General features: G+C 56.6%; 1 protein-coding gene, 1 long non-coding RNA gene and 1 other non-coding gene across 4 annotated transcripts; 1 reads left to right on the plus strand and 2 right to left on the minus strand.

The window, feature by feature from the left end:
- Nucleotides 1-1830: 1830 nt before the first annotated feature.
- On the plus strand, nt 1831-14228 carry ST6GALNAC2 (ST6 N-acetylgalactosaminide alpha-2,6-sialyltransferase 2). 2 transcript variants are annotated; one of them, XM_054221411.1, is made up of 11 exons: nt 1832-1965; nt 2096-2496; nt 9107-9199; nt 9320-9377; nt 10024-10198; nt 11120-11285; nt 11370-11508; nt 11672-11775; nt 11936-12019; nt 12623-12722; nt 12939-14228. In XM_054221411.1, exons 2-11 carry the CDS (start codon nt 2372-2374, stop codon nt 13104-13106), a joined length of 1212 nt encoding a protein of 403 aa, XP_054077386.1. In that variant the 5' UTR covers nt 1832-1965; nt 2096-2371; the 3' UTR covers nt 13107-14228. The 2 variants fall into 2 exon arrangements, with proteins under 2 accessions (XP_054077385.1, XP_054077386.1); XM_054221410.1 differs by having other exon boundaries at nt 1831-2496.
- A 1207-nt stretch (nt 14229-15435) lies between these two features.
- LOC128917836 (uncharacterized) lies at nt 15436-18955 on the minus strand. Its single transcript, XR_008469386.1, has 6 exons — nt 18885-18955; nt 18031-18128; nt 16907-16996; nt 16119-16188; nt 15692-15829; nt 15436-15527 (listed from the first exon to the last, which is right to left on the minus strand). It is a non-coding gene; the product is annotated as an uncharacterized LOC128917836 (long non-coding RNA).
- On the minus strand, nt 18200-18274 carry LOC128918185 (small nucleolar RNA R38). Its single transcript, XR_008469457.1, has one exon. It is a non-coding gene; the product is annotated as a small nucleolar RNA R38 (small nucleolar RNA).
- Nucleotides 18956-27946: the final 8991 nt, after the last annotated feature.

A 27946-nucleotide genomic window follows, 5' to 3' on the forward strand; every position in this document is an offset into this window, starting at 1 on the left:
AGGGAAACAAAGATGCTGGGAGGGCTGGAGCCCCTCTGCTGTGAGGACAGGCTGAGAGAGCTGGGGGGGTTCAGCCTGGGGAAGAGAAGGCTCCGGGGAGACCTTAGAGCCCCTTCCAGTCCCTAAAGGGGCTCCAGGAGAGATAGGGAGGGACTCTGGATCAGGGAGGGGAGCCATAGGATGAGGGGGAACAGTTTCAAACTGGAAGAGGGGAGATTTAGATTAGATATTAGGAAGAAATTCTTTGCTGTGAGGGTGGTGAGCCCCTGGCCCAGGTTGCCCAGAGAAGCTGTGGCTGCCCCATCCCTGGAGGGGTTCAAGGCCAGGCTGGACGGGGCTTGGAGCAACCTGGGCTGGTGGGAGGTGTCCCTGCCCAGGGCAGGGGGTGGCACTGGGTGGGCTTTAAGGTCCCTTCCAACCCAAACCATTGTGTGATTCTGTGATTCTTTTGTACTTTTAGCTCCGGCTGGGCTTTACACCCGATTTCATCCCTGCGTGTCCAAGCGATGATGCTGTGACCTGTCCTCCTGCTTCTTGCCTGCTCTCTCCTTCCCCGAGACGCTGCGGGCCCAGCCAAGCCCCCCCCCCGCACAGCTCTCCGGCCCCGTGCAATGCCAGGGCTTGTTCTCTGTAAGTTTTCCTTAAAATCAGCCCGGCCTCCGGCCCCTTGCGGTGACCCGGGTCCAATGTCCACTCTCCCGGTGGAACGAGGCCAGTGCTGCCACCACTGCCAGCCTTGGGTCGTCCTGTGTTTGCACCAGGACATTGTCACCGATGCAAACTGGGCACTTTGTGGATGCCAACACTGTGCTGTCCCCACACAGCCAAAATTCCCGGAGGAGCAGGGCTGGCAACTGGGGGGCTTGCAGAAATGCAAGAAAATGGAGATGGAAATAGACTGCTAGGAAATGGCTTTTTGCATTTATCTTCCTTTGAACGAGCGGCATTGTCGGAACGGTGTCTGTGCGGGAGGAATGGAAGTGGGGGGCGGCTGGATCTGCGGGGATAAGAAGAGTTGGGGAAAATTGCAGCTGTGAATACACTGGGGGTGTGTGGGTGGGACTCGGGAGCAGGGACGGGATTTGGCCCCGGGTTTCTGGGTCTGAATAACGCCAGTGGGTATTTGGGGAGGGGCTGGAGGTGGGTGACACCCTGGGGGGACATCGTGGGTGCTTGGGGAGCGGCGGGCGCAGGGCCGAGGGTTTGGCTGGAGTGGGGCTCACCATGATGACTCTCCCCAAGTCTGCTGGCTCCCCAGAAATCCAACCCCCCTGTATCACTGCAGATGGACTGAAAAAGCTTGTTTTCCTTTGCGAGTCCCTTCCCCCGCTGTAACAAACATTTTGGTCTGCATATCCTTTAGTTCGCAGGGCTGTTTGCTTTGTTTAGATGAGTTTAACTGAAGTAATCTCGAAATGCTCATTCAAATAAGAAACTGAAGCACTTTCTTTCTGAAAGTACTAAAATGCTTCATTTGGATTTCCCCCCAAAACCCCCCAAACCCGTTCTGCCTTTCCCCCCCGCCCCAGCCCAAACCGTTCGTTGAACTCGGCACAAAGCCCTGCAGGGTTTTGTTTGCTGCAAAACCACGTTGTGGGGGAGCGACGTGTTCGGCCAGGAAGCAGGCAGGGACCCAGAGGCAGCACCCACCAGTGTCCCCCCCAGCTTGTCTCTCCTTTTTACACCAGATTGGCTCCCGCGGCGGCGGGGTTTCCTGCGCTCGGTGCCGGTACGTGCCGCGGTGCTGCTATCGGGCACCCCAAGGTCGGAGCCCGGCTTCGCCTCGGGGCCTGGAGTTTCTGATAAACTTCTAATAAAGAGCAGACACCGGGGGGGAGGCTGCAGAGTGGGGTCGCCGGGTGCTGGCGTGGGCTGTGCCTGCTGCCGGTGGGGAAGCAGCCGATGGCGAAAGCGCGTGTTTTAGCCGAGCAAGAAAGTTACGGCGAGGAGGAACCTCTGTGCTTTGTGAGCTGTGGGTGGGTGGCATGAAAAGGAGGGGGGGAAAAAAAAAAAAAGCGGATTTCCCTGCTGGTTTGAGTAAATGTTTAATCCCCAGCTCGGAGAAAAAGCAGCTCAAAAGTGCTTTTTTTCTCAGCAAGTCTGAACCAGTCAGCCTGGTGCCTCCTCCCTCCGGCTCACACCCTCCCTCCCACCGCTCCGGAGGAATATCCCAGCCTGCTCCAAGGTGCAGCTGGGCACCCAGGGCAGGAGGGAGCCAGACCGGAGTGGCGTCGGCACCCACCGAGCTGGGAGAGGAGAAGGGCCGGGAAGTTTTCCGGAAGGCGGCGGGACGGCAGCGTGCCCGGTGCAGGCAGCACGGGCTCCCACGCTCCCGCTTGCCTGTGCCCCTCCAGCGCTGGAAGCGACTGGGATGGGGTCCCCTCACTGGAAACGGCTCTGCTTTTTGCTCCTGGTGGGTTTAACGTCTTCCCTGCTCCTCTACGGTCACTACTACGCTACGGTGGAGTCACCCGCCAGCCAGAGGATCATAGCCAGGTAAGGGGGGGGGACGGGGAGAGAGGGGGTGGGAGGCAGGGATGTGCAAATCCAGCATGAGGTGCCATGCACTGGGATGGGGAGGGCGGACTGGGGTGCCGGTGTGGGCCCCTTTAGCGCAGGTTATCCCAGCTGTGCCCCCGGTTGGTGGCTGGTTTGAAAAATGTGCTTGCAGCAGGCTCTGCCCCCCCGCCCCGACCCCGAGGTGTCCTGGCCACCGGGTGCTGCCTGCGGCCACCAGCCGAGCCCAGGGGTGCCCAGAGCAGGACCCCAGGGCCATGGGGAGGCTGCAGGGGTCCCCGCGGGGGTTCAGCCCATGACAGTGCAAAGAAACCATTGCTGGGGACAGGGATGGCGGAGGGTGCTCAGCCCCCGGCAGGATCAAACCCCCTCCAGCAGGCAGCCAGACCCCCCGGGAGCCCCCTGAGTCCCTGGGGGGCTGGGCTAGCATCGGAGCTGGCTGGTTGTCCTGGGAGGAAGGTTTGGCCCCTCATGGAGCTGCATTGAACTCCCCCACTGCAGGGATAGGACACAGCTGCCCCCCACCCCCGAGAAGGGGATCCCCAGGGCTGCCCCCCCACTGCTTGCAAACTCCCAGGGGCTGTGGCATTTCCCAGACTCCAGCAATTGGCGTCTCCCCCTTTGCCGTCACGTCTGCCTTCCCTGCATCCTCCAGCCTCCCCAAGCCCCTTCCCGAGTCTCCCCGGTGCCAGGCAGGCAAGGGTGCTGGGGACCCCAAGGGACCCCCAGAGAGCCCCGGGGAGGGTGTGTGGGAGCCTGTATGGCACTCGGCCTGCAGGCATCGGCTGCCCTTCTCTCTTCTGAGCATCAGGAGTGTCCTACGGGTGTCCCTGGCCTCCACGCTGGGTGCTCTTTGGTGCCATCGGTGTGACAGAGCCCGGCTGCCTGGGTGCTGCCCAGCAACGGGGGATGCTGTGGGGCCAGAGCCGGTCCTGCGCGGGGTGAGCTGAGCGCAGCCAGATTTACACTGGGAGCTGCTGGGGATGCAGCTGGCCGGGCTGCCTGGGCTCCAGGTGCTCCCTCTTCGCCAGCTGGGTGCCATCGGCTCTGCTTGCCCCCTCCTGTTCTGCCCAAGGCAGGGATCCCCTCTCCTGCCGGGGTTGTGGAGCAGAGGTATCCCCAGCAGCCGGGGCAGAGGTTGGCCTGTACGCACGGTGATCGGGGCAGATCATGGCTGGGCTGTGGAGCAGCTCCCCGCAGAGAGCTTGGTCACAGAGTCACAGACTGGCCGGGGTTGGAAGGGACCTCTGGAGATCATCTCCTCCAACCCCCTGCCGGAGCAGGGTCACCCAGAGCAGGTGGCACAGGAACGCATCCAGGCGGGTTTGGAATGTCTCCAGAGACGGAGACTCCACCACCTCTCGGGGCAGCCTGTGCCAGGGCTCTGCCACCCTCAAAGTAAAGAAGTTCCTCCCCATGTTGAGATGGAACTTCCCATGCTCAAGTTTGTGCCCATTACCCCTTGTCCTGTCCCCGGGCACCAATGGAAAGATCCTGGCCCCATCCTCCTGACACGCCCCCTTTCAGTATTTATAAACATTGATAAGATCACCCTTCAGTCTTCTCTTTTCCGGACTAAAAAGACCCAATCCCTCAGCCTTTCTTCATAAGAGAGGTGTTCGAGTCCCCTAATCGTCTTGGTAGCCCTTTGCTGTCCCCTCTCCAGCAGTTCCCTGTCCTTCTGGAACCGGGGAGCCCAGAACTGGACACAGTGCTCCAACTGATGTCCCTGAGAGGGGAAACTGAGGCCCACGAGGGCAGCAGGACATGCCCAAGGACCATGCTGGAGCTGGGAATGGAAACCAGCCATGCCCTGGCACAGGGTCCATGGCCCATCCCGGGAGCGGGGCATGGAATGGCAGCCGGGGGTGGTTACCCCCACCACATGGGAGCCACTGCCTAACCCTGCCTGGACCTGCCCCAGCTCCACGTCCCCCCACCACAGAGCCAGCCCGGGCTCCTGCCCCACAACCGATGGGACCGAGGGTCCCATCCCCTCGTCCAGCCCCAGAGAGGAGCCCAGGGCAAGGTAACTGGAGCTGACCTGCACTCCAAACCTCTCCTGGGCTTTTCCTCATGGCTTTGATCCAACTGCTAAAGCTAGACCCAACCAGAGCGAGTCGCCATCGCTCCGATTCCCTGTGTTTACAAACACGCCGCTCCGTGATCGCGGCTTGTCCAGCCCCAGCCGCGCACCCGAAGGAATGGGCTCTGCCCTGCCCAGGGATGCGGGGCCGGGGGTGAAACCGGGACAGCCTCGCATGGCTGCTGCGCCGTCACGGCTCCCGCTCTGCCCACCGTCGGGGCACAAAGCGGGGGTCGGGGGAGCTCACGCGTCAGTGCCGGCAGCCACGTTGCAGGCGGGAGGTTTGTGTGAGCCGTGTCTCCACGCAGACTTAGGGAGGGATGAAGGGGGTCGGGAGGAAGCCGACCCCCCCGACTGATGCTGGCCGCTGCCAGCACCAAATCACCTGAGGGCCAGATGGAATCACAGAATAGTTTGGGTGGGAAGGGACCTTTAAAGGTCATCTAGTCCAACCCCCTTGCCATGAGCAGGGACATCTTTGACTACATCAAGTTGCTCAGAGCCCAGTCCAACCTGACCTGGGATGTTTCCAGGGATGGGGCATCTCCCACCTCTCTGGGCAACCTGGGCCAATGTCTCACCACCCTCGGAGTGAAAAATTTCTTCCTTATATCTAGTCTAAACCTTCCCTTTTTTCATTTAAAACCATTACCCCTTGTCCTATTGCAACAGGCCCTCCTAAAAAGTTTGTCCCCATCTTTTTTATCAGACCCCTTTAGGGACTGGAAGGGGCTCTAAGGTCTCCCCGGAGCCTTCTCCCCTCCAGGCTGAACCCCCCCAGCTCTCTCAGCCTGTCCTCACAGCAGAGGGGCTCCAGCCCTCCCAGCATCTCCGGGGCCTCCTCTGGCCCCGCTCCAACAGCTCCATGTCCTTCTGCTGTTGGTGGCCCAGCGCTGGAGGCAGCACTGCAGGGGGGGGTCTCCCCAGAGCGGAGCAGGGGGTCAGAATCCCCTCCCTCGTCCCGTTGGCCTCTCTGCTTTTGAAGCAAAGATGCCGAGTCCTCCTCCAGTTCAGCGCGAAGCTGGTGGCAGCGGTGAGGACCCTACAGAGATGGGTGAAATGCTCCCGTCTCCACAGAGCCATCCACCCTGCAGTCAGTGGGGCTGGAGAGAGCCGAATCCCCAGAGCCCCCGGCTTGGGCTGGCACAGCCCCATCCCGCTCCCTGCCCAGCCATCTCCCTGAAACCCCGCCGGGGAGCTGCCGGGACCGCTCATGGCTTTAGTATTAGAGCAGACGGGATGAGCGCGGAGCTGTGCCCGGCCTCGCCGTGCTGCCCTGGCTCTGCGCCGGGGGAAGATGCTTCCTGGAGCTCGGCCCTTCGCGGTGGGATGGAGCAAACGGGTTCCAAGAACACGTTCACGTTCCCGCTTCGGCTCCTTCAAATGGCTCTGCAGGGCCCTGGGAGTGTTTGCAGAAGATAAGGCTGGAGTGTATGCTCACAACACTCGTAAACGGTGTTATCTTCCGGAAACAGGAGGTGGCCATGGACCAGAGACGTCATATTTGTGAATGGCACGGCAGTGAGAGACTGTACCCAGGCTTGGCTGGCTCCGCTGCTTTGGCTAGTGTCTGGGAAGCCACGGGCCACTCCTTCCCCGGAGCCCCATTGTGCATCAGCCGGTCCCGGGGAGGGTTGTCATCTTCTGAGTCAACCAAGCATCACGAGGCGCTTCGCCACATCCTGGCGGGTGACGTCAAAGCGTTTGGCTCCCCGACACGCCGCCGAGCTGCGGTGGGGCGGGGGGGCCTGGCCACCGCACGCCCTCCCCAGAGGGGCTTGGGCAGCCGGCACAGGCAGGATGGGTGCTGCGATGCTGGGGAGGTGCCTCCAGCAGCCCCGGCTGGGATGCGAGTGCGGGGCCGTGCTGACACGCAGATTGGCTTGATCGGGTCAGCACAAATCCCGGAAAAAGGGATGAGCAAGTGTCACACACCGTGGCTGTCCGTGGCTGGAGGTGGATCCCATCGAACATCAGCAGGAGCCAGCCTGCTGGGCTACCTGTGCCCACCTCCCTCCGGCCACCCCGAGCCCCCCGCCCTGCCCCAGCCGCTCCCGCAGCATCCCGGGCAGTTTGGAAAGGAGCATAGCACCCTCCCGCTGCCAGGGCCCGGGACTTTGCCTTGTCCTGCAGGCACTGGGACCAGCTGGGGAGGAGAAAGGGAAGGGTCTGTACCAAGAAACGAGAGTGGGAGAGCTCGGAGGGCTGGGTGGGCAGAGACGTGCAGCTGGGGCTCGTGAGCCTGATGGGGAAGGGGTGGGGAGGCAGCGGGGCCGGGAGAGGCTGTTTGTGTGGGGCTCCTGGGCAGCACGAGCCTGGGCACGGTGTGTGAAGGTAACGGCTTTTGGGGTTTGGTGGTGGGTTGCATCTCAGTGGCCAAAAAAAGGGTGGGTGGCCAAAGTGGGGGCTTTGGGTGCAGGGTGTTGCGTGGCTCCGGGGAGCTCGGTGCTTTGCAGGATGCTGGTTCTGGCTCTGGGTTTGGAGCAGGGAGGTTTCTTCAGTCCTTGGTCCGTCGTTCAGGTGCTGGTAATGTCGATAAGCTCCTGTTCCCGAGGCTGGTGGGCTGGGGATCTCCTGGGTCGTGAGATGGAGCAGGGCTGGGGCGGCTCGCTGGGGGCGAGCTGGGCTGACCGGCTGTGCAGAGCTCTCCTTGTAGCTGCTGCGAGACTCCTGCACGGGCGAGCTCTGCCCTGACCGGTGTGTGCCGCATGTGCCTGGCGGAGACGGGCTGAAAAAGCAGCCTCCAGCTTATCCACAAGGTCTCGCACAGCCTTTGGGTGGCCTTTCCCAGCCGGTGTCTTGCTGTGCACGGAGCCTGCCAGGGCGGCCCCGCTCCTGTCGCAAGCCAGGTGAACGGGCAGGTTTGGTCAGGTTGGGTTTATTTAGATGCTCGCGGTGCTTCCACAAGAAACGCCCTGCAGAAAGCTGCTGCTCTGACATCTCCCTGCGACGGCTCGGTCCCACCTTGGTGGACCCTCACGGCGATTTGCCCTCCCTCCTCTCTGCCGGCTCCGGTGCTCCCGGGATGAGCTGGTGGCTGGAAGGGGAGGTGGGGGCAGCGCCGTGCCCGATCCCTTCCCGGCGCTGGGGCCAGCCCCGCTGCCAGCACTCCTGTTCTGCGCGCAGCAGGACGGCCCTTTGCATGCGTTTGGAGGGCAGGATGTGGCCGTGGGGCAGGGCTACCCCGGGGACCTTGCCCCTGGTCTGGAGCGTGTGTGTTTTGGATGGTGGGGGCTCTGGGGAGCTGCCTTTTTGTGGGACGCTGAGGCAAGACACGCTGGCTCAGTTTAAAAACCTGCCTTGCTCCACCGGGGGTGCTTGGTGGGGGACGCCTTTGCCCTCAGCGTCCCCTGCCCAGAGCTGGCCCTGCTGGGACGGTGCAAGGAGGGAACTGGGACTAAATCCTGCGTGGCCCTGGCCCCCCATCCACGCCTGGGGAGATGCTCCCGCCCTGGTGACAGCACCAGACGAGGCGCTGGGCTGTCCTGCCACGTCATGCCGTACCCCCGGGGTGGCACGGAGCGGGGTTCGGGTGACAAATGGGTCTGGATCCGCTCCCGGGCAGGGCTGTGGGTGCCGCTGGTGACAACGGGGACCGTGGAAGGGACGGAAACCCAATGCCCGCTGCGTCGGGCAGCATCGCGCCGGCGGGGGCTGGGGGGGAGGCAGAGCTCCGCTCCCCACCTGCCTCTACCTGTCCCCGGGCTCCCAAGCAGCGATCCCGTAACAAGGGGGCCCTTGTCTCCTCCACAATACCCCCCTTCTGGCCTGAGCACCTGCCGGCTGGGCTGGAGGCGGCGCCGGGGGGGCTCTGAAGGGCCCTTCTGTGCAGGGATGAATAGGAGCCTGTTCCCCTCCGGTGGGCTCCCACCTCCTGCTCGCCAGGCTGTGACCCTGCCCACCCCTGGCCCCCAGCCCCACGCACCCCCCCAGGAGGCCGGGTCTGCTCTGCCTGGCCCCACGGGGCTCAGGGCACCCCGAGATGCTTTGCCTCTGTCCCCCGGCGCTAAATGAAGGATCAGAGCACGCCCCAGCTGGCTCCGGGGCAGAGGGGGGGGTCCCGTACACCCCGAGACCCTCCAGATCCCACTTGCCAATTGCTTCTCCAGGGGAGCAACTAAATATCTCCTGCTGACCTGCCTGGCTTGCCCCAGCCCCGTCCCCTTCAGGCTTGGGAAGGGTGGGATGGTGGGAAGAGCCGGGGAGGTCTCGGCAGGGACCCCCCAAGGCTGCGGGCTGGGCTGGGTGCAGTTTTTGGTACGTGGGGCTCCTGGAGGTGGGACCACCAGGAGACGGTGGCTGCTTTCTGCATAAACCCAGTATTTTGCAAATCCGCGGCTCTCCGTTTGCCAAAACACGCGCAGACGGGGGCGGGGGGGCACAAGCAGCGGTGGAGGGGACCCAAGTGGAGGTGACATGGTCCTGCCCCGTGGCTCTCGCAGGCGGGGTGCGGTGGCTCAGTGTCACCTCCCCGGCTGACCGCCCACTGGCTTCTTCTCCCAGCCTGCTGCAGCCGGAGCCGCTGGTCCTGGCTCCGCCGGGGACATCGCGCCGAGCCGGCAGCCGCAGATGGAACCTTGAAGGCGGCTTAGAGAGGTAAGGAGGAAGGTGCACGGAGTGCTGCTGGCATGAGCTGGGAGCCCCCTGCCCACTGTGGGGTTCCCCAGTGCCCAAGTGATGGATTTTTAACTCCGCTGTACGTTTCCCCCTTTCCAGTGGGAAGTCCTTCAAGCCTTCCCCTGAGCTGGAGGAGCCCAAGCCCAGCAGAAAGCAGGTAATGGTTAGCACAGTGCCGTTAGCATCCCCGGTCCCCCTCCTTGCTGGGGTTTGTTGGGTGAAGGTCTGCGTGGGGAAGCTCGGGAGGAGCAGCATCGTCTGGAAGGGGTTCTGCTTGCGTGTGTGGAGGAGCAACCTCCTCCATCCATGCCCCTGGCTCTCCCCAGGTCCCCCTGCCGTGGTTGCAGCCCCTCCCCGAGCAATTCCTCAATGTGGAGGCTGGAGCCAGCATCACCCGCCCCCTCCAACCCCGTAACACCTGGGCCACCAGCCCGGGATGGAGACTCGTGAGGGTGAACCAGGCTCTGGGAGGGACCAGTGCTGGGCTGTTCTCGTACAGCAAAAGCCTTTAGTGGGGCACCCGCACTAGGAGGTGCTGAATCTTCCATGGGGTTTATACTTTTGGGTGACTCTGTACCCCCTGGTCCTCCCAGCCCTGGTCCTGGGTACCACAGGGTGCTTTGCAGCAGGAAACCGAGACGTGAGGCAGTGACCTGCCTGGGGGACCCAGCAGAACGTATGGCGGACAAGGAGCACTTCTGTCCCTGGGTTTGTCTTCTCCTCGGTGCCTGCTGGGGGGTGGAGATGTCAGAGGGAAGGTAGACCCAGGCTGGAGACTGAACTGACGTCCTCCTCCTTCCCAGCCGAGCCCATGCCCCCGCTCGGTGATGGCCAGAGCAAAGGCAGACCCCAAGTTTGGGGAGATCTTCCGCTTCGACACCCCCGTGCTGATGTGGGACCAGCACTTCACCCCGGAGACCTGGGACAGGCTGAGGACACGACACGTCCCCTACGGCTGGCAAGGCTTGTCCCACACAGGTACGGACCCAACCGGGATGGGGGGGGAAGCGTATGGGGCCGGGGGGGCAATGGGAGGGTGTGGGGCAGCTCGAGGGGCCCGGGGAGCCCAGCAGAAGGGACTGAAGACGTGGGGCAGGCAGAGAAGCCCTGCAGAGGAGCCAGGGACCTTGATCTCTTCCCACTCCGCCTCCCAGGGCGCGGGGCGGAAGGGACAGTTTTGCAAACGCTGTTTGCTGCATCTTGTGACATTTTCCCTGAATAAAAGCTCCAGTGTGTGCATGATTATTAACTGGGGCCGGAGGGGCTCGGACAACCCGCTCTATTGTTGTGGATGGAGATTGTTTCCCTTCCCACCCCAAACCCACTCTCTGCTCTCTCTGGCAGCCGCTGGCTTCAATCCCTGGGCTGGGAGGTGCTGGGGATGGTGGGGGGGGCGAACCGGTGGCAGCTGCAAGGAGACATTGTCGGGGGGGGACAGGGCCAGCGTGGGCAGCAGCATCCACAGGGCTGGGGCTGGAGATGTCCGGATGCGTCCCCGTGCCTTGCACAGCCTCAGGTGGCCATTTTGGAGCAGGCTTAGGAAAGTGGGGGGCTGCAGGGGGTGACACCAAGCCTGGGAGAAGAGGGACCGGGATGGACGGGGCTTTGAGCAACCTGGTCTGGTGGGAGGTGTCCCTGCCCAGGGCAGGGGGTGGAACTAGATGATCTTTAAGGTCCCTTCCAACCCAGACCGTTCCATGATTCTGTGACTGGCTGGTGTCACCCCATCCCACCTGTAGACCCCTCTCCTGCGCGAGGGTGGTGTGAGCTTTCTTGTGTGCTGCTCCTGGATGTGCTCTTGTGCAAGCTTGTCTGTGCCTGCTGTTGCACGCGCACGTGCTCGCGTGGGCTGGTGCACACCTTCTCCCCGCTGACTGGCCCCATCCTGCTCCCTTCCAGTGGTGGGCAGCACCCTCCGGCTCCTCAACGCCTCCGACAACAGGCGCCTCTTCGACAGGGATGCCTTCCCCGGGGGCTGCGTCCGCTGTGCCGTGGTAGGCAACGGCGGCATCCTCAACGGCTCGCGGCAGGGCAAGGCCATCGATGCGCATGACCTGGTCTTCAGGTGGGGATGGGTCCCAGGCAGGATGGGGCCATGGGTGCTGGGGAGAGGCCAGCCCTGGACCCGCGTCCTGCGCTTTTCCCACAGGCTCAACGGTGCTGTGATCAAAGGCTTCGAGGAGGACGTGGGGACCAAGATCTCCTTCTATGGCTTCACGGTGAACACCATGAAGAACTCCCTCATGGCCTACGAGGAGTACGGCTTCACCCAGATACCCCAGGCCAAGGTGAGACCCCGAGGGTTTGTTGGGGAGGTGACCCCAAATTGTCCCCTGAGGCTGGGTTTGCCCCCCAAACCTTCTCCCCATCTCAGGAGCCCTCAGTCCTTGCCCTGCTGCCCTGCAATGCCCCAAAGCCTCCCCAAGTGCCACATCTGTGTCCCCGCTGCAGGACCTGAGGTACATCTTCATCCCCTCGGACATCCGCGACTACATGATGCTGAAGTCGGCCATCCAGGGCAGCCCAGTCCCCGAGGGCTCGGACAAGGGGGACAAGTGAGTAGCACCCCAAGATCCCCCCAGCACCTTCGGTGACTTACCGGAGGAAGCGTGCCTTGCCTGCCCTCACCCCACGTCTGTCCCTGCTGGGATAAACCCCAAGTAGCCCCAGGACTCCGGTGACGTGAATTGTGCCCTTCTCCTCGCCCCGCTGCAGGCCACAGAAGTATTTTGGACCGGAGGCATCTGCAGAGAAGTTCAAGCTGCTGCATCCTGATTTCTTGCAGTACCTGACAGCGAGGTGAGGATGACGAGGGCCACGGCTGCTGCCCGGCTCTGCTCCAGGCTGGGCACAAGACCGCCTGCCTCCTGCTGCTGCTCTCTCGGTGGCTGCCCAGTATCAAAGCGCAGTCCCAGTCCTCCCCAGGCGCTGGAACCACCTCTGTCCTGCTGTCTGCGGATAAAGCAGAGAGATTTGTCCCCCGCCATTCCCATTCACTGCAGCACAGTTCATGTCCCCCCCCGGCAGGGAGGCTCCCACAGCCTCGCTGCTCTCACCTCGCCTCCCATTTCCCAAAATAAATTAAATTTTGACCTGGTCTAACAGGAGCAGAGGTAGGGCCCAAAGGGATTGTCTTTTCTTACCTTTCACGAGAGCAGGCGCCTGGGTTGGGGTGACTGCAAACAGCAGGCGGGTGCCTTTCAGCAACCTGCAGCCAATGAGCTGAACCTTAGGAGCAGCCACCAGAGAATCCACACGAGCACTGTGTTTCACTCGGTGCTCCTGCCTTACAAAGTGCATGGTGGGGGCTGGATGGGTGCTGGGTGCTGCCGGGTCTGGTGCTGGGGCCCAGGGTGTCCTGCCAGCCATGAGCCCCCCCCGACTGTCCATGTCCCCCGGCAGGTTCCTGCGGTCGGAGCTCCTGAACACGCAGTACGGCTCGCTCTACATGCCCAGCACCGGCGCACTTATGCTCCTCACCGCGCTCCACACCTGCGACCAGGTAAGAGGCCACGGGGCCACCTTCCCCCTGGCGACCCCCACCTTTGGCTGCTGGGGGCTTGTGACCAGCTGCTCTTCGTGGGGACCAGCATGTCCTAGTGGCTGTCCTACATCTGCCACCTCGTGTTCCTGGAGGGGGTGGTCGTAGTGCATGGACCACCTGAAGTGGAGCCTTGACCCTGTCTCTTGTCTGTCTGTCCCACCTCCCTCCCTGCAGGTCAGTGCCTATGGGTTCATCACCGCCAACTACGAGCAGTTCTCGGACCACTACTATGAGCTGGAGAAGAAGCCGCTGGTGTTTTATGCCAACCATGACATGATGCTGGAGGCGGCGCTGTGGAGGGGGCTGCACCGAGCAGGGATCATGACCCTCTACCAGCGGTGAGGCTGGGTGGTCGCCTACGGGGGCAAGTCCAAGGACTCCTGTGGCTCTTTCTCCTCTTTCCTGAAGGCCACCTTCTCCCTGGCGAGGGCTCTCCCCAGCTGGCCAGCCAGCCCAAGGAGCGGACCCTCCACACTGCAGCAGTGGTGTGATGGTCAGGGGCAAGGTGAAGCTGGTGGAGAAATGTTGCATTTCCTCAGGGATCTCCAGCAACGTTTCATGGCTCAATGTGATTGAATGTGGCCTTTGAGGCGCCAAGAAGCACCACAACACGTGGCTGTGACCTCCCAGCCCCATGAACATGGCTGGGAAGCACAGAAGGGGCTGGAAGAAGATGCTGGAGATGTGTATGTGTGGCAGCCTCTGGCTGGAAGAACGCCCTTCACCTTGCCATCGTGCCCCCATTCAAATGCTCGTCACCATGGTGGGACAACAGGCATGATGAATCCTTGCACTGGAGACTAGATCATCCAGCTAACGGGAAGGTTGGAGAACACCTCCCTCCCGGCCTGCAGAAAGCCCCAACTCCAGCCAGGTTTATGTGTGCCACTTTCTAGAAGGACTTGGTTGCCTCCATGATCAATGGGAAAGCCAGCAGCTTGGCTGCCCTCTCCTGTGACAGGCGCACAGCATGCCCTGTCATTTTCCTCTTTCTAGGTCATGGTGTTTTCAAACAAGGATCTTAAACAGCTAAGAGCAGCGGTACTGCAGCTCAGCTGGGACATCAGAAACGTGGCTGGTTTTGAGCAGCCTGGAGATGAGAGCTGGCCTACAGCCCACCCGGGTGGTACTGGGTTTGTTGGGTTTTTCTCGCACAGGGACCGTGTGGTGCCCTCCAAGTGCTTTGACAAGGCAGCCCCATGCCAGGTGGGTCAGGGAACCTGCTAGCTCGTTGGGTCAGACTAAGTGACTGTCACTTTCCTCCCAAACAACCTGAGGGAGGTGAAGTTCTTGAAGCCTTCAGCCACCCCGGATAAGCCAGCGCTGCCAAGGAAGACCCGCTGGGGAGGCCACTCCAGCTGGTGGTGGCCGGAGGGTTGACACGGCACAGCAGTGGGAGCAGTGCCATGCGAGACAGTTTCCCGCTTTGTGTAATTACATAAATGTTGAATGAGCATTTTCTTACATGCCTATTTCTGTTGTTTTGGCAAATGGGGTGGGGTGAGGCCCCTACCTCCCCCAGCAGAGGGGCTGTAGCGTGTAGCAGAGCGAGCCCCCGACTGGAGAACAGCCTGAGGCGGGGATGGGAGCCGGCTTAAAGGGTGGAGATGGGCTGGCAGGGAGGCCTGGTGCCCAGCGCCGTGACGGATCTGTGGGAGCAGCTCCAAGCACAGCCGTCTTCCACTTGGGATGCGGTTGTGCTGTACCGTCAGCTGGGGAGGAGCGATTTACTGCAGCGATGGCAAGAGAGAGCCTGGCCATGAGCCAGGGAACCTCCAACCCCCCTCCAGTTTGCAGCAGGCTGCTCCCAGCCAGTTCAAATGAGCATTACCGAGGCTTAGTCTCTAAGCCTGTTTCAGATGTAATCTCCAGCTTGGAGCCCATCTTATGTTCCCAGGTCTCAAATTAACCTTTGTTTGCATCAGGGCCACCTTACAATGGTAGCAAGGCAGCCTGTTAGGCCTGTTTTTTATTCACAAGCACTCAGCAAAACGTCTTTCATGACAAGAATGAGCCTGATCCTCACATCACCTGACCAAGACAGCACTAAAACCTCCTCAAACCAGCTCTGGCCGAACCTTGGCACAGCCCACGCAGGTGATTCTGGACGTGGCCATCAGCAGCACCTTGATGCGCAGACGCAAAACAAACAGGTCTGAAAAAGGAGCGCCGTCATGGTGCAGCATCCTGCCAGGAATCCCGTCCAGCTCGTGGGCAGAGCTGTTTGTGCACACGAGGAACTCAGGACGCACACCCTCCTTTCCCATTTCAAAAAGGGAGGTTTTTCTCGCCAAGGGTGTAGCCCAGCCCTGGAGTTAAACATACTCCATTTTAAGCGCTCACCAGACAAAGAACCTGATGGCTTTCTACTGCCTCTCCCTTCCAGCTTCCAAGCAGACCACAAGAATCATTTCTGTCACGTCCTGGATTAGCTGTAAGTAGTTTTGTCACACCGTTACCGTGAATTGCCTTTATTCAACTTTCAGTGTCTGCACACGCTTAAGTCTTTCAGTATCGGGGAGAAGCAGGTTTTGCTACGAAGGGTAAGCTCACAACTGCTTGAATTTCAGAAAGCGTTTTAACCCAAAATCCTTTCTACCTGCTCAAAACCATTTCTGTTCAAGTAGACAGCCTTTACCAAAAAAAAAAAAACCCAACACACAAACTCAACTTCAGCTCCCAGTATTTTCTGTAACTTATTTTATTCTGGAGGAGAAGACAGCAGGGAATCACTTTTTCCTCCAGCCAGCTGTAGATCAGGTCCTAGTGGAAAAAAAGATAGCGTCAGAGCAAAGCAACTGTCAACTGGAAAGCTCCCGATTTGCACTATTTCAGCGAGAGCACAGGTCTCGGGAGACAAAAACTTGCTCCCCTCCCAGCCAATGGCACTAGTACCCAAATCCTCTTTGGCTTTACTTGGAACTTACCCATGATGTGGTGGCAGAAACCACAGAGCAGGGAGGAGGAGCCCGCAGTTATGCACAGGCGGCTGTTTTACACCCTTCTGAATAACATCTCAGTGGCAACTTGCAAGACCCACTCCAGAAAAGGCTTCTCTCTTGCTTCTAGAGTTGAGAGACACCACAAAGAATGCTCTAAGCACTTTCCTAAACAAGTTCATTCTGAAACAATTCCTGCCCCCCTCTATTCTCAAAGCACTAAGTAGCTTTTACTTTTCCTACTCATCACCAGGCTGCCTCTTCACTTTTCCCCCCCCCTCTTACTCCTTGGAAGCCAAAAGCCCCACAGGCGCTTTCCCAGTGACTGGTCAAACTTGGAACGCAGCTCTATTGACAGAGCAACCACTCTGACTGCTGGTTTGCAGTACCATTCCCTCCCCTTTTGCATACCAACCTTGATTTCTTAAGGAAGTCCACTGTCGTCAAGTTTGCCGGTCAGCCTGTCACTGCATTTTATTGATCTTCTGCAAACAAATACAAATTCTGTTAAATAAAGCGTGAAATTATTTAGCAGAATGCAGCTGTCAGCTACCTGGAGACAAAGTGCTGTTACAGCGTGTGTATTCAGTGACTCTACATCAGGTAAGATAAAAATGCATTTCTTATCTGCCCTTCAGCCAGCCGCTGTGCCTCACTGTTTGGATACACAACTTAAAAGCTCTTCGTGAATCCAAACTCTGCTATGACAACAGCAGCCAGCGCTTATACTCCCTGTACCTGAGCCTTGTTGAGAGCTGGCTGCTGAACAGCCTGTGCTGCAGTCGCGCATTGCAAGGGCAGGAGGAAAGGGAAGGGACGCTGCTTTTGCCCTGCTGATGCCACTCGTGTCACCTGAGTCTTTGCAAGGGGTAGGAGACCCGCTAAGGGGAAATACGTAAGCCTCAGTGAACAGTTGTTTCTCCCTCACAGCTGAGTTGTCGGACAGGGATAACAGCACATCACAGGCTCAGTTTCTCTCCTGCCCTTGGCTATATAAACTCCTCAAGCTCTACAAAATCACAAACAGCAAAGACACCCAGATGCTGACATGCTGATGACCAGTGTTCTTCCTGATGTATTTTTCCTAGTAAGCTTTCAAAGACTAGGTATTCTGCTCAGCAGATGAGTCATATTGCCTACAGATCTAACATATAATTAATGAATTAAAACCAAGCAGCATGCAGTACTGAAGCATTCTCTTACCATCTTGAAGCCCAACTTGGCAGCTGCCCTCTTGCCAAAGCGGTCTTTGGGCAACGCTACAGCCCCAGGATTCTGCAGGACGATTTCCTCCTACATACAAGTTGCATTGAACACCGTTAGCAATCACACTTCAAACAGTCTGTCTGCTCCTTTCTTCTCCACCCCTTCTAACAAAAAACAGCACTGGGTCACAGAGCAGGAATTAGAGAGGAAATTTTCCATTCAAAGACAAGCAATTTTTGTCTCACAAACTTAGCACAGAACAAAAAGACGAAGAAGCGTGTTTGACAGTGAGTTGTCTCACTCAGAGAAAAGAAACTTTGGGAGGTGGATGCTATTTAAATCCTTGCTTGGGAAAAAAAAAACACCAGCTCTGAGACTGCGGTGGTTTAGACCCTTTTTACCTGTTTCAAGCAGACATCCTCCTCATCATCATACAGAAACATCTAAATGCGACTTTCTCCTTGCACATAAGAATAATCCATTCATCAAGGGTGTACATTGTCTATGGGTTTATCTTGGACAAATGCATTTAAGAAAACCTAAGACAGATAAATCCCTTCTGGGGAAGGATTCTTCAGGGTGTGTCCTTTCCAGGATGACCCTTTGCTGTGTGTGAACTGCACCTCCCCACCCCCCGCAACCCGACGCAAGTTTGAAACTGTCCCAGGGCACCTCCAGGTAAGCAAACAGAACAATTACTCTTTCACTAGGTCTATTTCCGTGACAAACACAGTTATGAGATGAGCTGTGTCGAGTATCTCCATAATGGGCTGTCATCCAATCCCTCCTACTTGTAATCCCTTCTACTCTTGCTCATCTCTGACCACGCTGACAAGCAGGTGCTCTACCAGCCACCAACAGTAAAATTCCCATTCATCCTGTGCTGCCTTTCAACTTGTGCTCCATGGCAGCACAGGGCTGCACACTCAGGTGGCAGCTGCAACAAAGCTACAGCCTTGATTGACTTAATTACATTAATCAAGCCATTAGGCTTTTATATCCCCTCCCAGTAGGCCAGGGACACAAAAGGATATCATCTGACATGATGGAGTCTTACTTCCATAGCCCAGCAAGAGGAGAATAAATTAGACTATGACAACACAAATGCTGGTGTTTCTCACCATTGTGCAGCTGGTGCAGGTTTGCTGTCAGTCCAGTGAGGGAATCAGCTTCCCAGGCAGGTGAGTGGTTTTGCCCTTGCTCAACGCCATGCCATGCTCTGGAAGAGAGGAAGGGGACAGAGAGTCAGTTCAAGTAGCAGACTGTTCTTTTACCTTTGTGTCTTTAATGCTGAGCCTCAGAGTCATGCTTCCACAGAGGAAAGATTAATTTCAGACAGGGATAACTTTATCATCACTTGCTCAGCTTCCACAGCAGCCAAACCTGGACCACGCGGGGCCATCCCAAAAGCCCAAGCCTGTTCCCGACTCTGTGCTTTGGGTGCTCCTCACCCGGGCAGCCACCACACCTGGGGGCACCTGGGGACAACTCACCCCACTGATCTCCTTCTGCCTGGGCGCTTGGTCTACTGTGATGGATAATGCTCGCTTGATATAAGCCTCACTGCTTGCAGACGCTGTACCACCACGCTGAGCGATACCAGCCGCTGTATTAAATACTATCCCACAGCTGGGGAAGAACTGGTACAACCATAGTCAAAACCTGCGAGCTGAGCATCGCCCGGACCAGGCCGTGCTGCTCGGAGCACCCCCCGCACGGAGAAGGCCTGAGCCCCCTCCAGGTGGCGAACAGGAGCCGCGGGGCCCAGCGCAGCCGGGCCTTGCCTCCACCCACCCACCATGGCGGCGGTGGGGGCAGCATTGCAGCCCCACAGGCAGACGTCGAGGCCTCGCCCCACCCCTCCAGAAAGCCGCGGCGGGGCGCAAGAGTGCCCCGCTCCCTTTCCCGCTGTCCCCGCGCCCGTCGGGGCCGCCGTGCCCGCGGATGGCTGCCGATAGCGGCCCGCCCCACTCACCGCCCTCGGCCCCGCCGCCATGTCGTCCCGGAACCACCGCGGAGAGGGAGGGGGCTGGGGCCGCGCGCGCCCGCTGAGTCTCGCGAGAGGCGCGGGGGCTGATGGGAAGTGTGGTCCCGTCCCTCAGCGGCGGGACGCGGCCGCCATCACCGGCCTCCCCCAGCACCCGGGCACCGTGCCCCCGGGGGGGGTCTGGGATGTCCGGGGGACCCTAGGCTGTGACAGTGGGTGTCTGGGGGACGGGGCTCCTCTGAGAGGAGCCACGAGCAGGGCTTGCTCCTGGGGTCCATCCTCTCTCTGCTGGGTGGAAATGCCAAATACGAGAAAGACAAAGAAATAAGTGTGTGTAATTTGTCACTAAAGTGAGGCTTGACTCTCCCAGAGGCTGCTTCTGCGGCTGTTGCCTCGCTCAAGGGCTCAGCAGCTGCTGCAGGAAAGCCATGGAGGTGGATGGGGTCACAATTATGGAATCACAGAATGGTTTGGGTTGGAAGGGACCTTAAAGCCCACCCAGTGCCACCCCCTGCCCTGGGCAGGGACACCTCCCACCAGCCCAGGTTGCTCCAAGCCCCGTCCAGCCTGGCCTTGAACCCCTCCAGGGATGGGGCAGCCACAGCTTCTCTGGGCAACCTGGGCCAGGGGCTCACCACCCTCACAGGAGAGAACTTCTTCCTGATATCTAATCTAAATCTCCCCTCTTCCAGTTGGAAGCCATTACCCCTCCTCCTATCACTACATGCCCTGGTAAAAAGTCCCACTCCAGCTTTCCTGTAGGCCCCCTTCAGCCCCGGTGATACAGGCTCATCAGCCCAGAGCTGGGCCTGGGCTCCACACACAGAGCTTTTGCATCGTCATGCTGCTTGTTAATTGCATTTATTCATTCTTCATGTGCCCTGTTTACTAGGGAGACGCGCATGATTGTACTTAGCCCGCTAAATGCTTCAAAAGGCTTGAACAAGCATTAGCTCATGTAGGAAGGGGCACACTTCAAAAAGACTAATTAGCTGGAGATTGGGGATTAGTCAGAGATTAGTTAGTAAATGTATGTGCTGTGCTTTGAATATGTGATGCTTGCAGTATGTACTATGATTGTCCTTCGCTGTTAAAAACTGCTATGAAAGCTAGATGGGATCCTGTACATTATGAACAATAAGAAAGTGCAAATGGAACCAAGGGGAGGAAAAATACAAACAGCTAATACCCACTTTCTTGCCCCAAAGCTTTATCCACTCTTGTGAAAAGCTGCAGTGACTGGAAATAGAAAGGAGACAAACCTGAGTCTGAGAGGAGAGAAGTCTGGGTACAGGTGAAAGCCCCGTATTTAATGGGTGTCACCCCTGAAATGTCTGAAAAGTGGGGGATTCACAGTCCCTTGGGGCATTTGAATCGAAGATGTGCTCGTGGAAAGCCGCCTGGTTCCCTGCAGCGATAGCAAGAGTAAGCTTCCTACGTTGGTGTTGTACGGTGCGGCCAACTCCTCTGTTGCCTGACCTGGCTGCCTGGATTGCTGCGTCTGTGAAAGCAACACCTCCTGTTATCCTGAAGAGCGGAGTGCTGCGAGCTGGAGGGAAGCGCTGCCGAGGAGCTGGGTGTCTCTCTGCCCCCGAATTCCTTCCGAGGGCAGGGAGATGGCTCCGTGCTGCTGCCCGCACCGGCCCTGTGCTCTGGGAGGCCCCTCTCTGGGCAAGGCAGTCAGATTCCCAGGGAAAGGCAGCGTGACTTCACGTTTATTTTTAGTGCCTGGATCCTCCTGGCCTTGCTTCTATTTTAAAACCTGTTGGCTGTGGGTTTTTTCCTCCACAGCATAGATTTAACCCGACTCATGGGTGCTTTGTTCTCCAGAATGGCCCATATTGTTTCTTAAAAGTCTCTCTTAAAAAGTTAACAGACTGCAAGAGGCATTTTTTTTTTAATTTTTTTTTTTTTACAGTGGTGAAAGAAGGCTGTAAAGAGATGCCAACCTGCTGTTAAAAATAAGCGGCTTCCAACACAAGTGGCTGACTACGAGGTCTTCCCTGGCCCTCTGTGCCCTCTTCTAGTTGCAGGAAGCCTGGCAGGTTGGGCAGGAGCCTGGAGGCAGCAGCTCCCATGCTCTGCTGAGAGGACACGAGAGAGCTTCAGCGCCTTCCTACCCCACAGGAGCCTGTCCCACTGGTGTTTGGCCCGGTGGGAAGGCGGATGATGATACAGAATGGCAGTCATTAACGCAGCCTTCATTGAAGTGGCCTTTGCTCTGTGAAGATGTGGCTGGCAATCTGCCTGACTACTTTTAGCTTTCTGAATAAGCAAATACATAAAACCCCATAACTAGAATTAGCCCTTTAAGTCCCCGAGGGACATAAGGTTTTTAAAATTAAACAAAGCAACTAAAATCCTCCCTTGTGTAGAGTTCAGATCCTGGAAGGAGAGAAGATAGACTCAGATGTGCTGAGAGCTTTGCCACCGTCTTGATTTTTGGGTGGAAGCTGCTCAGACCATAGATTAACTGTCTACTTGTGCCTATAAATGGATGAGCTGTGCAAGGTACCAAGTAATGAACGGATTCAACAGTTAAAAGCTCAGGAGAACAGCATGAGCTAAGTGAGCAGTAGATTGGCTGTCATTATCCGTGGGTGCAGTGCATAGGTAATGTTTCCAAGCATATTTTAGAGGCAGATCAAAGACCCTGGATGAAGGGAGATGGTCGTCGCCTCACCCGTGCCCATACTTTCTTAAATCTCTGCAACTTCGAATCAAGTTTTCTCAGCAGTTCCCTTTAGAGGGCGTCCATGTCACACACATCTCTGGCGTGCAAACTTCACCCGGGAGCTGCAGTACAAGGCGAAGCCTCCCAGAGGTCAGCAGAACATGGTGGCTCTTCAGAAGAGTCTGTGAACCTTCCTAGGGATGCGAAGGGAGTTACGGCCTGGTTTGAACAGTTCTGGTTGAACATATTCTCCTTCCTCTGGCAGTTGCAATGCTGTCCCAAAGGCAATTTGGACATAATTTTGATAGATCTCCATCAGTTACGGTATTTTCTTGCTCCAGTCTTTGAAAGGACTTCTGTTTGTGTTGAATGAGTAAGGAATGCTATTAAAAAGGCATGGGGATCTTCTATGTGTGAATGTTTTGGGGCTGCTCTCAACTTTGTGTCAGAGGATCTGGAGGGGATTTCTTCCTCCAGCTACATTAAGCCCCCGTCTTTCTGCATTCTCAAGGCCCTTCAGTATCTGTCCTGCAAAGCCACAGCACTACCCTCTGCAAAGAAGTCTGAACTCTGCTGTAGGGTATTTGGTTATCCCTAGAGCAGATAACAGCAGAATGGGCAGAATATGTGACAGAGGAAAGGCGGAAGGACAAACGGAAATCAATGACAGAACCTCTCCAACTTCAGCTGCGCTTTGATCCCACGCTTAAATTGAAGGACAAGATCTCCTCCCAATTTCCCACCCGTTTCCCCTCTTGGCTGCCTGTAAGTCCCTCCAGGGAGAAGCTCCCCATGCTTACTGACAGCAATTTGATTTCCTTTTGATTTCCCCTTCTGCCTGTCCCCGTCCCACCCTGCAGACAGGGTTCCACAAAGCCTGGAGAAACAAAGCATCCGTTCATTCAGAGCCGCCCTGCTGTGGTTATCATCTCCGACATATGGCCGGGGGAAGAAACCAGGGTATTTGAAGACATTAAAAAGCACGTCCCCCATTGCTAACTGCGTCTGGCAGGCACCAGCCCCCTGCATGGCTGGAGCGTAGGAAGCACGAGGAGACGCCGAGGTGCAGGGGGTAGCTGGATTGATGCTTGTCTCTGTTACGTGTGCTGCGTGCACAGCAGTGCACAAAGAACCGTCCCCTGGGGTACGGCTGGAGATCGCTTGCTGGTATTTCAGGTGCCAGACTTCCGAGAGAAAAGATCTGTAGTGTTAAAAGCCTGCCACGAGGTCCCAGATCCTGGTGTCTGCTGCTTCAAATCAGTCCCAAGAAATACCAGAAGGACTCTTTGGAGCTCAGTAGCAGACAAGCAACATCTTTCCGCTCAGGACAAAGCATGCTGCAGACAAAACGTCCTTCCCTTCTCCCAGCAGCAAAGCTCTTAAGCCTGCATTTAATGTTAAATACACGCTTAAACCCATTCCTCCTCAGTGTGTCCTGTGTGCTTACGTAGAATTTTAGCAGGCTCAGAAATGCTCTGCTGTAACTGGGGCCTGTCTAAAGCCTGAACCTTGTACGTTGAATAACAAGACCTTTATTTTCCAGGATATCTGCAAGGAAGGGATGGCTTTTCTGGGAGCATGGTGGTATCTGCAGGCAGGGCTATGGTATGGAGTCCTGCAGGTGGAGAAGAGAAAAGGTTGCCTTTTCTCCTCCCGATGGTGCTGAACAGCAGAAGAAATGGCAACTTCAGCCACTGACTTGATCGCTTCAGGTCTGGTGTCCCAGCTAGGCAAAGTGACTGTCTTGTCAAAGCCAGCCAGATTGCGTTCACAGCTTCGTTCCTCAGAGGAGCCGATCAGAACAGAGAGCACACAACAAGTTGTTCCGATTGCAGGGTGTGCATGGTTAAAACCTGGGGCCAGACATATGTACTTGTTGAACAATAGCAGTAGGAATACGGCTTCTTCATGGATGAATGTGTTTAATTTAAAATATATATCCTCAGAGCACACCCAGAGATGGAAGATGTGTACAGCTACACAAATGCACTCAAAGATGGTAGGAAAAACTGTAAAGCTGTGAAACCAGGAGTAAGATTTCCATCACAGAAGGTCTTTAAGGACATGATAGATAAAAAAATTACCAGGAACTGAGAGCTGACCTTGCTTTGGCCAAAGAGATGGATCCTCTCTATTTCCTTTGTCTGCCTGAGGGATTAAAAGCGTGGTAAGCAGAAAGGGAGTCAGATGGTATAAAAACAGCTAGGCAATATTAATAAGGAGCTTTTCAGGTCCTCTTTTATCACAAACAGTATTTCTGTTTGCCTGGATTACTCGGCCAACCAGTCGTTGCTTCAGTCAACCCAGTCTGCATCGTCATATAAGCAATATTTCATCTATCAAGCTTAGATACAAGAAATATGCCAGGCACGTGCGGAGCGAACAAGCATATTCTTGCAAGTAATTAGCATAAGCTGCACTGAGGTCAAGCGGTTGTGTCGGAGCACAGTACAAATTGCCAACATTTCTTCCTACTGAAGATGGAGAATCGCGAATGCCATGTCTCTGGCTCACCTCTTGCTTCCCATTGTTTATACCAGAAGAAGGAGATAATTGTTTTGAGGTACTTTTAAGAATAGCGTCTCTGCTACGTTCGTTGCTTAGTGGGAAAGAACGTGTTTAAATAATGAAAGGTCACATTATTTCAGGTCCCGTTGGGTAATTTTTCTTGCCCTTATGCAGGGGAAGCAGGCTGAATGCCTAATTTGACCATGTTTGAAGTGGTAAACTGAGGTCTCACTGGATTACAGAGGGCAGTTGGTTAAAGGCGTGCAGTGATTCCTCCTGCTGTCTGTAAGAAGATCTATTGAGGGCAGCCTCCGGGTGACATCTCCTTGAGGGGGCCCTGCTGCAGGGTGTCAGACCGAGGGCCATCCAGACCAATGTTGTTTTTCCAAGAAATGCCCAAAATGGATGACTAGGAAAGTGCAAGAATGGGGGGATTACTTATGATACATCTCCTACTACCCCACCAGCCATTTGAGGGGTGTGAACTTCGAGAGCCAGATGGTAGTTCAGTCCCTCCACTAACGGGTTTTCTCTGGAATGGAGGTTTCGGTAACTTTGTTTTCCATGAACTTGCCCCGTTCCTGTGTGAACCTGTAACAGCCGTTCCCTCCAGTGGGGAGGACTTGCCCAGGTCAGCCTGCGCTGTGAGAGGGACCGGCTTCCTTTCATTTGTTCTGTGTCTGGCTCCCCTTAGTTTTTTATGATGGCCCCAAGTTCTTGTACAGGAGGAGACCATGAATGGTCCTGCCTGTGTGGGTAGAACTTATGGATCTACTTATCCTTCCCTTCTCTTTGGGCTCCCAAGTCTGATTTCTTCAGAATAGATCAAAGAGTGAGGGTAGCATTGTGTTAAACCACTAGTTTCCTAGAGAATGTGATCTGTCCACTTGCAGATGGCTTTTATGGTCTCCAAAGCCTCCCATGGATTAGCCCACGGTTGACTGTATAAACATTTTCTCTATCCCACATCCTGCTTCCATAGCATGTCTCATACTCACTTCTCTGTCCTTTTGCTCAGTCCAAACATCCTGCAAAAAGCCTCCAGCTCTTCTGGAGCCTTCCTCACTCCTTTTCTCCCCAGCCTCTGCCAGGTGACAAATAACACTCAATCAGCCCAACAAAACCCCCAAATTCTTGGAGACCTGCGTATGATGGGGAGACTCATGGGCCTTTCTGATTTAATTACTGACAGATGCGCTGCTGCTTTTCTGTTGACCTAATGCTTCTGCTGTCGCATAGAGGTCGGTCTGTCTTCAGCCATCTCTCCCCCTGCGCTTTTTGAGTGCTCTCCTTTCTCCCTTCAGCTGTCATCTCGAGCAGCCTTGCTGCTGAAGGAGGTGGGCGGGAGAACACGCACCGTGGGAGATGGCTGATCTTCCATAGCACTTGTGCTCAGGGATGGGAGAAGTCAGCCGCAGCAGCATCCTCATCCTCATCCTCCTCCTCCTCCTCCACCTCGCCTTGCCATCTCACGGGGAGAAAGCCCCACCATGGCTACCCAGCACCGCTGTGCAAGCTCTGTGGCTGGGGGAGTGCTGCTGGGGGGGTAAAGGGGGGGTTATATCATGGGAGCTGGACGTACACCCCTTTATCTAGCAAAGCAGGGGCTGCACATGCTGGCACCCCCCCCACAGACTGCAGAGAGGGAGCTGCTGCGGCTCGCTGGTCTCCAGGTGACCCCCTTCCCTGGCAGCTGGTGGGGGGCATGGCTGAGGCTTAGGGGGGGTCCTGGGGGTTCCTTCTGCCAGACCAGCAGTGGGGCAGGCAAACTGAGGCAGGGGTAACCAGGGCAGTGTGGGGGAGGTGGGTAACGTCTCAAACCACAGCACCTGATTTACCAGAAGTTGTGTGTGAAGTGCTGCTGACTTGGAGCAGCTGGCAAAAAAGTGTAAACAATTTCCCCCTTCCCAAATCATTATTTAAACAGTATAAAGGTCTCTGTAAATGTTTAAAACAACAACAGGGTTGGGAGGGGAAGGAGGAAAGACAAACAAGTTTGCTGTTTCAGCTTTGCAGAAACAAATCTTCATTTTTGGCAGGGTTTTATTCATCCAGAGGATCCAGCTGCCAACACGCTTTGCAAGGCTCCAAATTCATAATCGCTTCCCTAACATCTTCCTCCAAGAGGCTGCAGTTTGGCACAGGCACCACCTTTGATGTCTGAGTTTGGCGACCACCCCGTGCCTTAGGAGCCCAGTTCATGGCCAGGGCATCTGCGTGGCTGTGAGTGCTCCTGATGATGTTTTTCTTTCCCAGACTTAAGGTTCGCAGTGGTCAAAGCTCAGCAGGAGCCAGGGAGCTCAAAGGAGCAAGGTGCTGTGGGCTGGCTGACCACTGGGGTACCTTGCCTGCATGTGAGCAGGGCAAGAATCAGGAGACCCTCTTTCCTCTGAGCACCTCTCTCAGGAAATGGGGGCTCCCATTTCCCTGCCCCTCCTTCCCTATCTGCCTCGGTAGAGCTGCCGGCACCTGGTGCATTACCGCAGCAGAAACCCTGTGTAATTCCTGTTTGAACACACAGCTGGCAACATGACTTTAACTAAATCAGCATTTTACTGCTAAAGAGCTGGAGCTGTATCCTGGTTTGGCTCCAGGCTGAGAGGGATTTGATCAGAAGCCCTGGGTATCGCAGGCTGCTGGAGATCAGTGGCTGCTCTCCAGTCTCCACGCAGATCTGGAGAACCAGATCCCGAGCCCTCGAGCAGGAGCATCGTCTGTGTGGGACCTCAGGGGAAGGAGGCCATCCTTCTCAGCGTGGGGGAGCCTTTGGGCTGGGAAAATGAGGGTACATCTGTGAGGAGGACATATGAGAACAAAGTCCCTGGGGAGCAGAGGAGCACTGTATTCCCCACCATCCTGCCTGAGGTCTCAGCTGGTCACCAGCCCCCAGTCAGGGCTCGTTTCTGCCCAGTCCCACCCAACCAGGGAAGGGGCTTGTGCTCCTGCCCAGCCTTGTGTTTGCCCCTGTCTCCCTCTGGCCCAATCCTGCTCGGTCCCGTGTGAGCTGTGGGGTATGTATCACCTCAGCATCCATAGCTGAGGAGCTGCTTTCTGCTATGAGATGCCTCTGCTGTGAGTTGCTTTGGCTGGTGTGCGCAACCTGTATTGCTATAGAAATGCATTCTGATCTGCTGTATTTGCTCTACGCTCTCTAGAACGATGCTTCTGCTTCAGCTGTTCAGTCTGACAATGGTTCTGAGCTGTAGTCTGAAGATGCCGTTTGAGAGAAGCTCCAATACATGTTGGGTGGCTTAAGAAGGTGGCCTTGCTGCTGCTGACTTGTGTGTGGCTGTACCCCCGTGCTGGTATGGGAGGGAAGGTGTGTGTAGTGGTTCCTCATACAGCCAGTCCCAGCCTTGCTCTTTCTGTTGCTGGAAGATCCAAAGCAGAAAGACTGAGCTCAGCTGGGCCGGCTTAGCTCTTGAGCAGGGCTGCTTCTGTTGCCTGGGGCTTCATGCAGTTTGGTGGGGGAAAGACCCGATACAACTTTCAATCAAAGCCTGAAGAGTGACGTGGGGCACTGGCCTGCTTATGTGCTGTCCTGCCTCTCTGAAGTCCTGTTCTGGTCAAATCACTAACTCCCCACAGACAGCACCAGGAAAAGCTGTTGCTGGGGTCTCTATTGCTTTTCCAACTCCAGCCAGCTCCTGTGCAGAACCTACACTGAGATAAAAGAGACTGACACAGTGTGAAACCTTCCTCCTCTTCAGCAGATGGTGCTTGCGACGGTGGACTTTGCTTGTGTTGTTATAACAGAACGGCCTGGTCTAGCCAAGAAACGGAAGGAGAAGCTGCATTCTGGTCTTGCTGAGACTGGCTTGGTATGTAAACCTGGCCTGAAAGCTTGGATCACAAATGAACTCTTGCT

The sequence above is a fragment of the Rissa tridactyla genome, chromosome 15, assembly GCF_028500815.1.
Source record: "Rissa tridactyla isolate bRisTri1 chromosome 15, bRisTri1.patW.cur.20221130, whole genome shotgun sequence".
Lineage (NCBI taxonomy): Eukaryota > Metazoa > Chordata > Aves > Charadriiformes > Laridae > Rissa > Rissa tridactyla.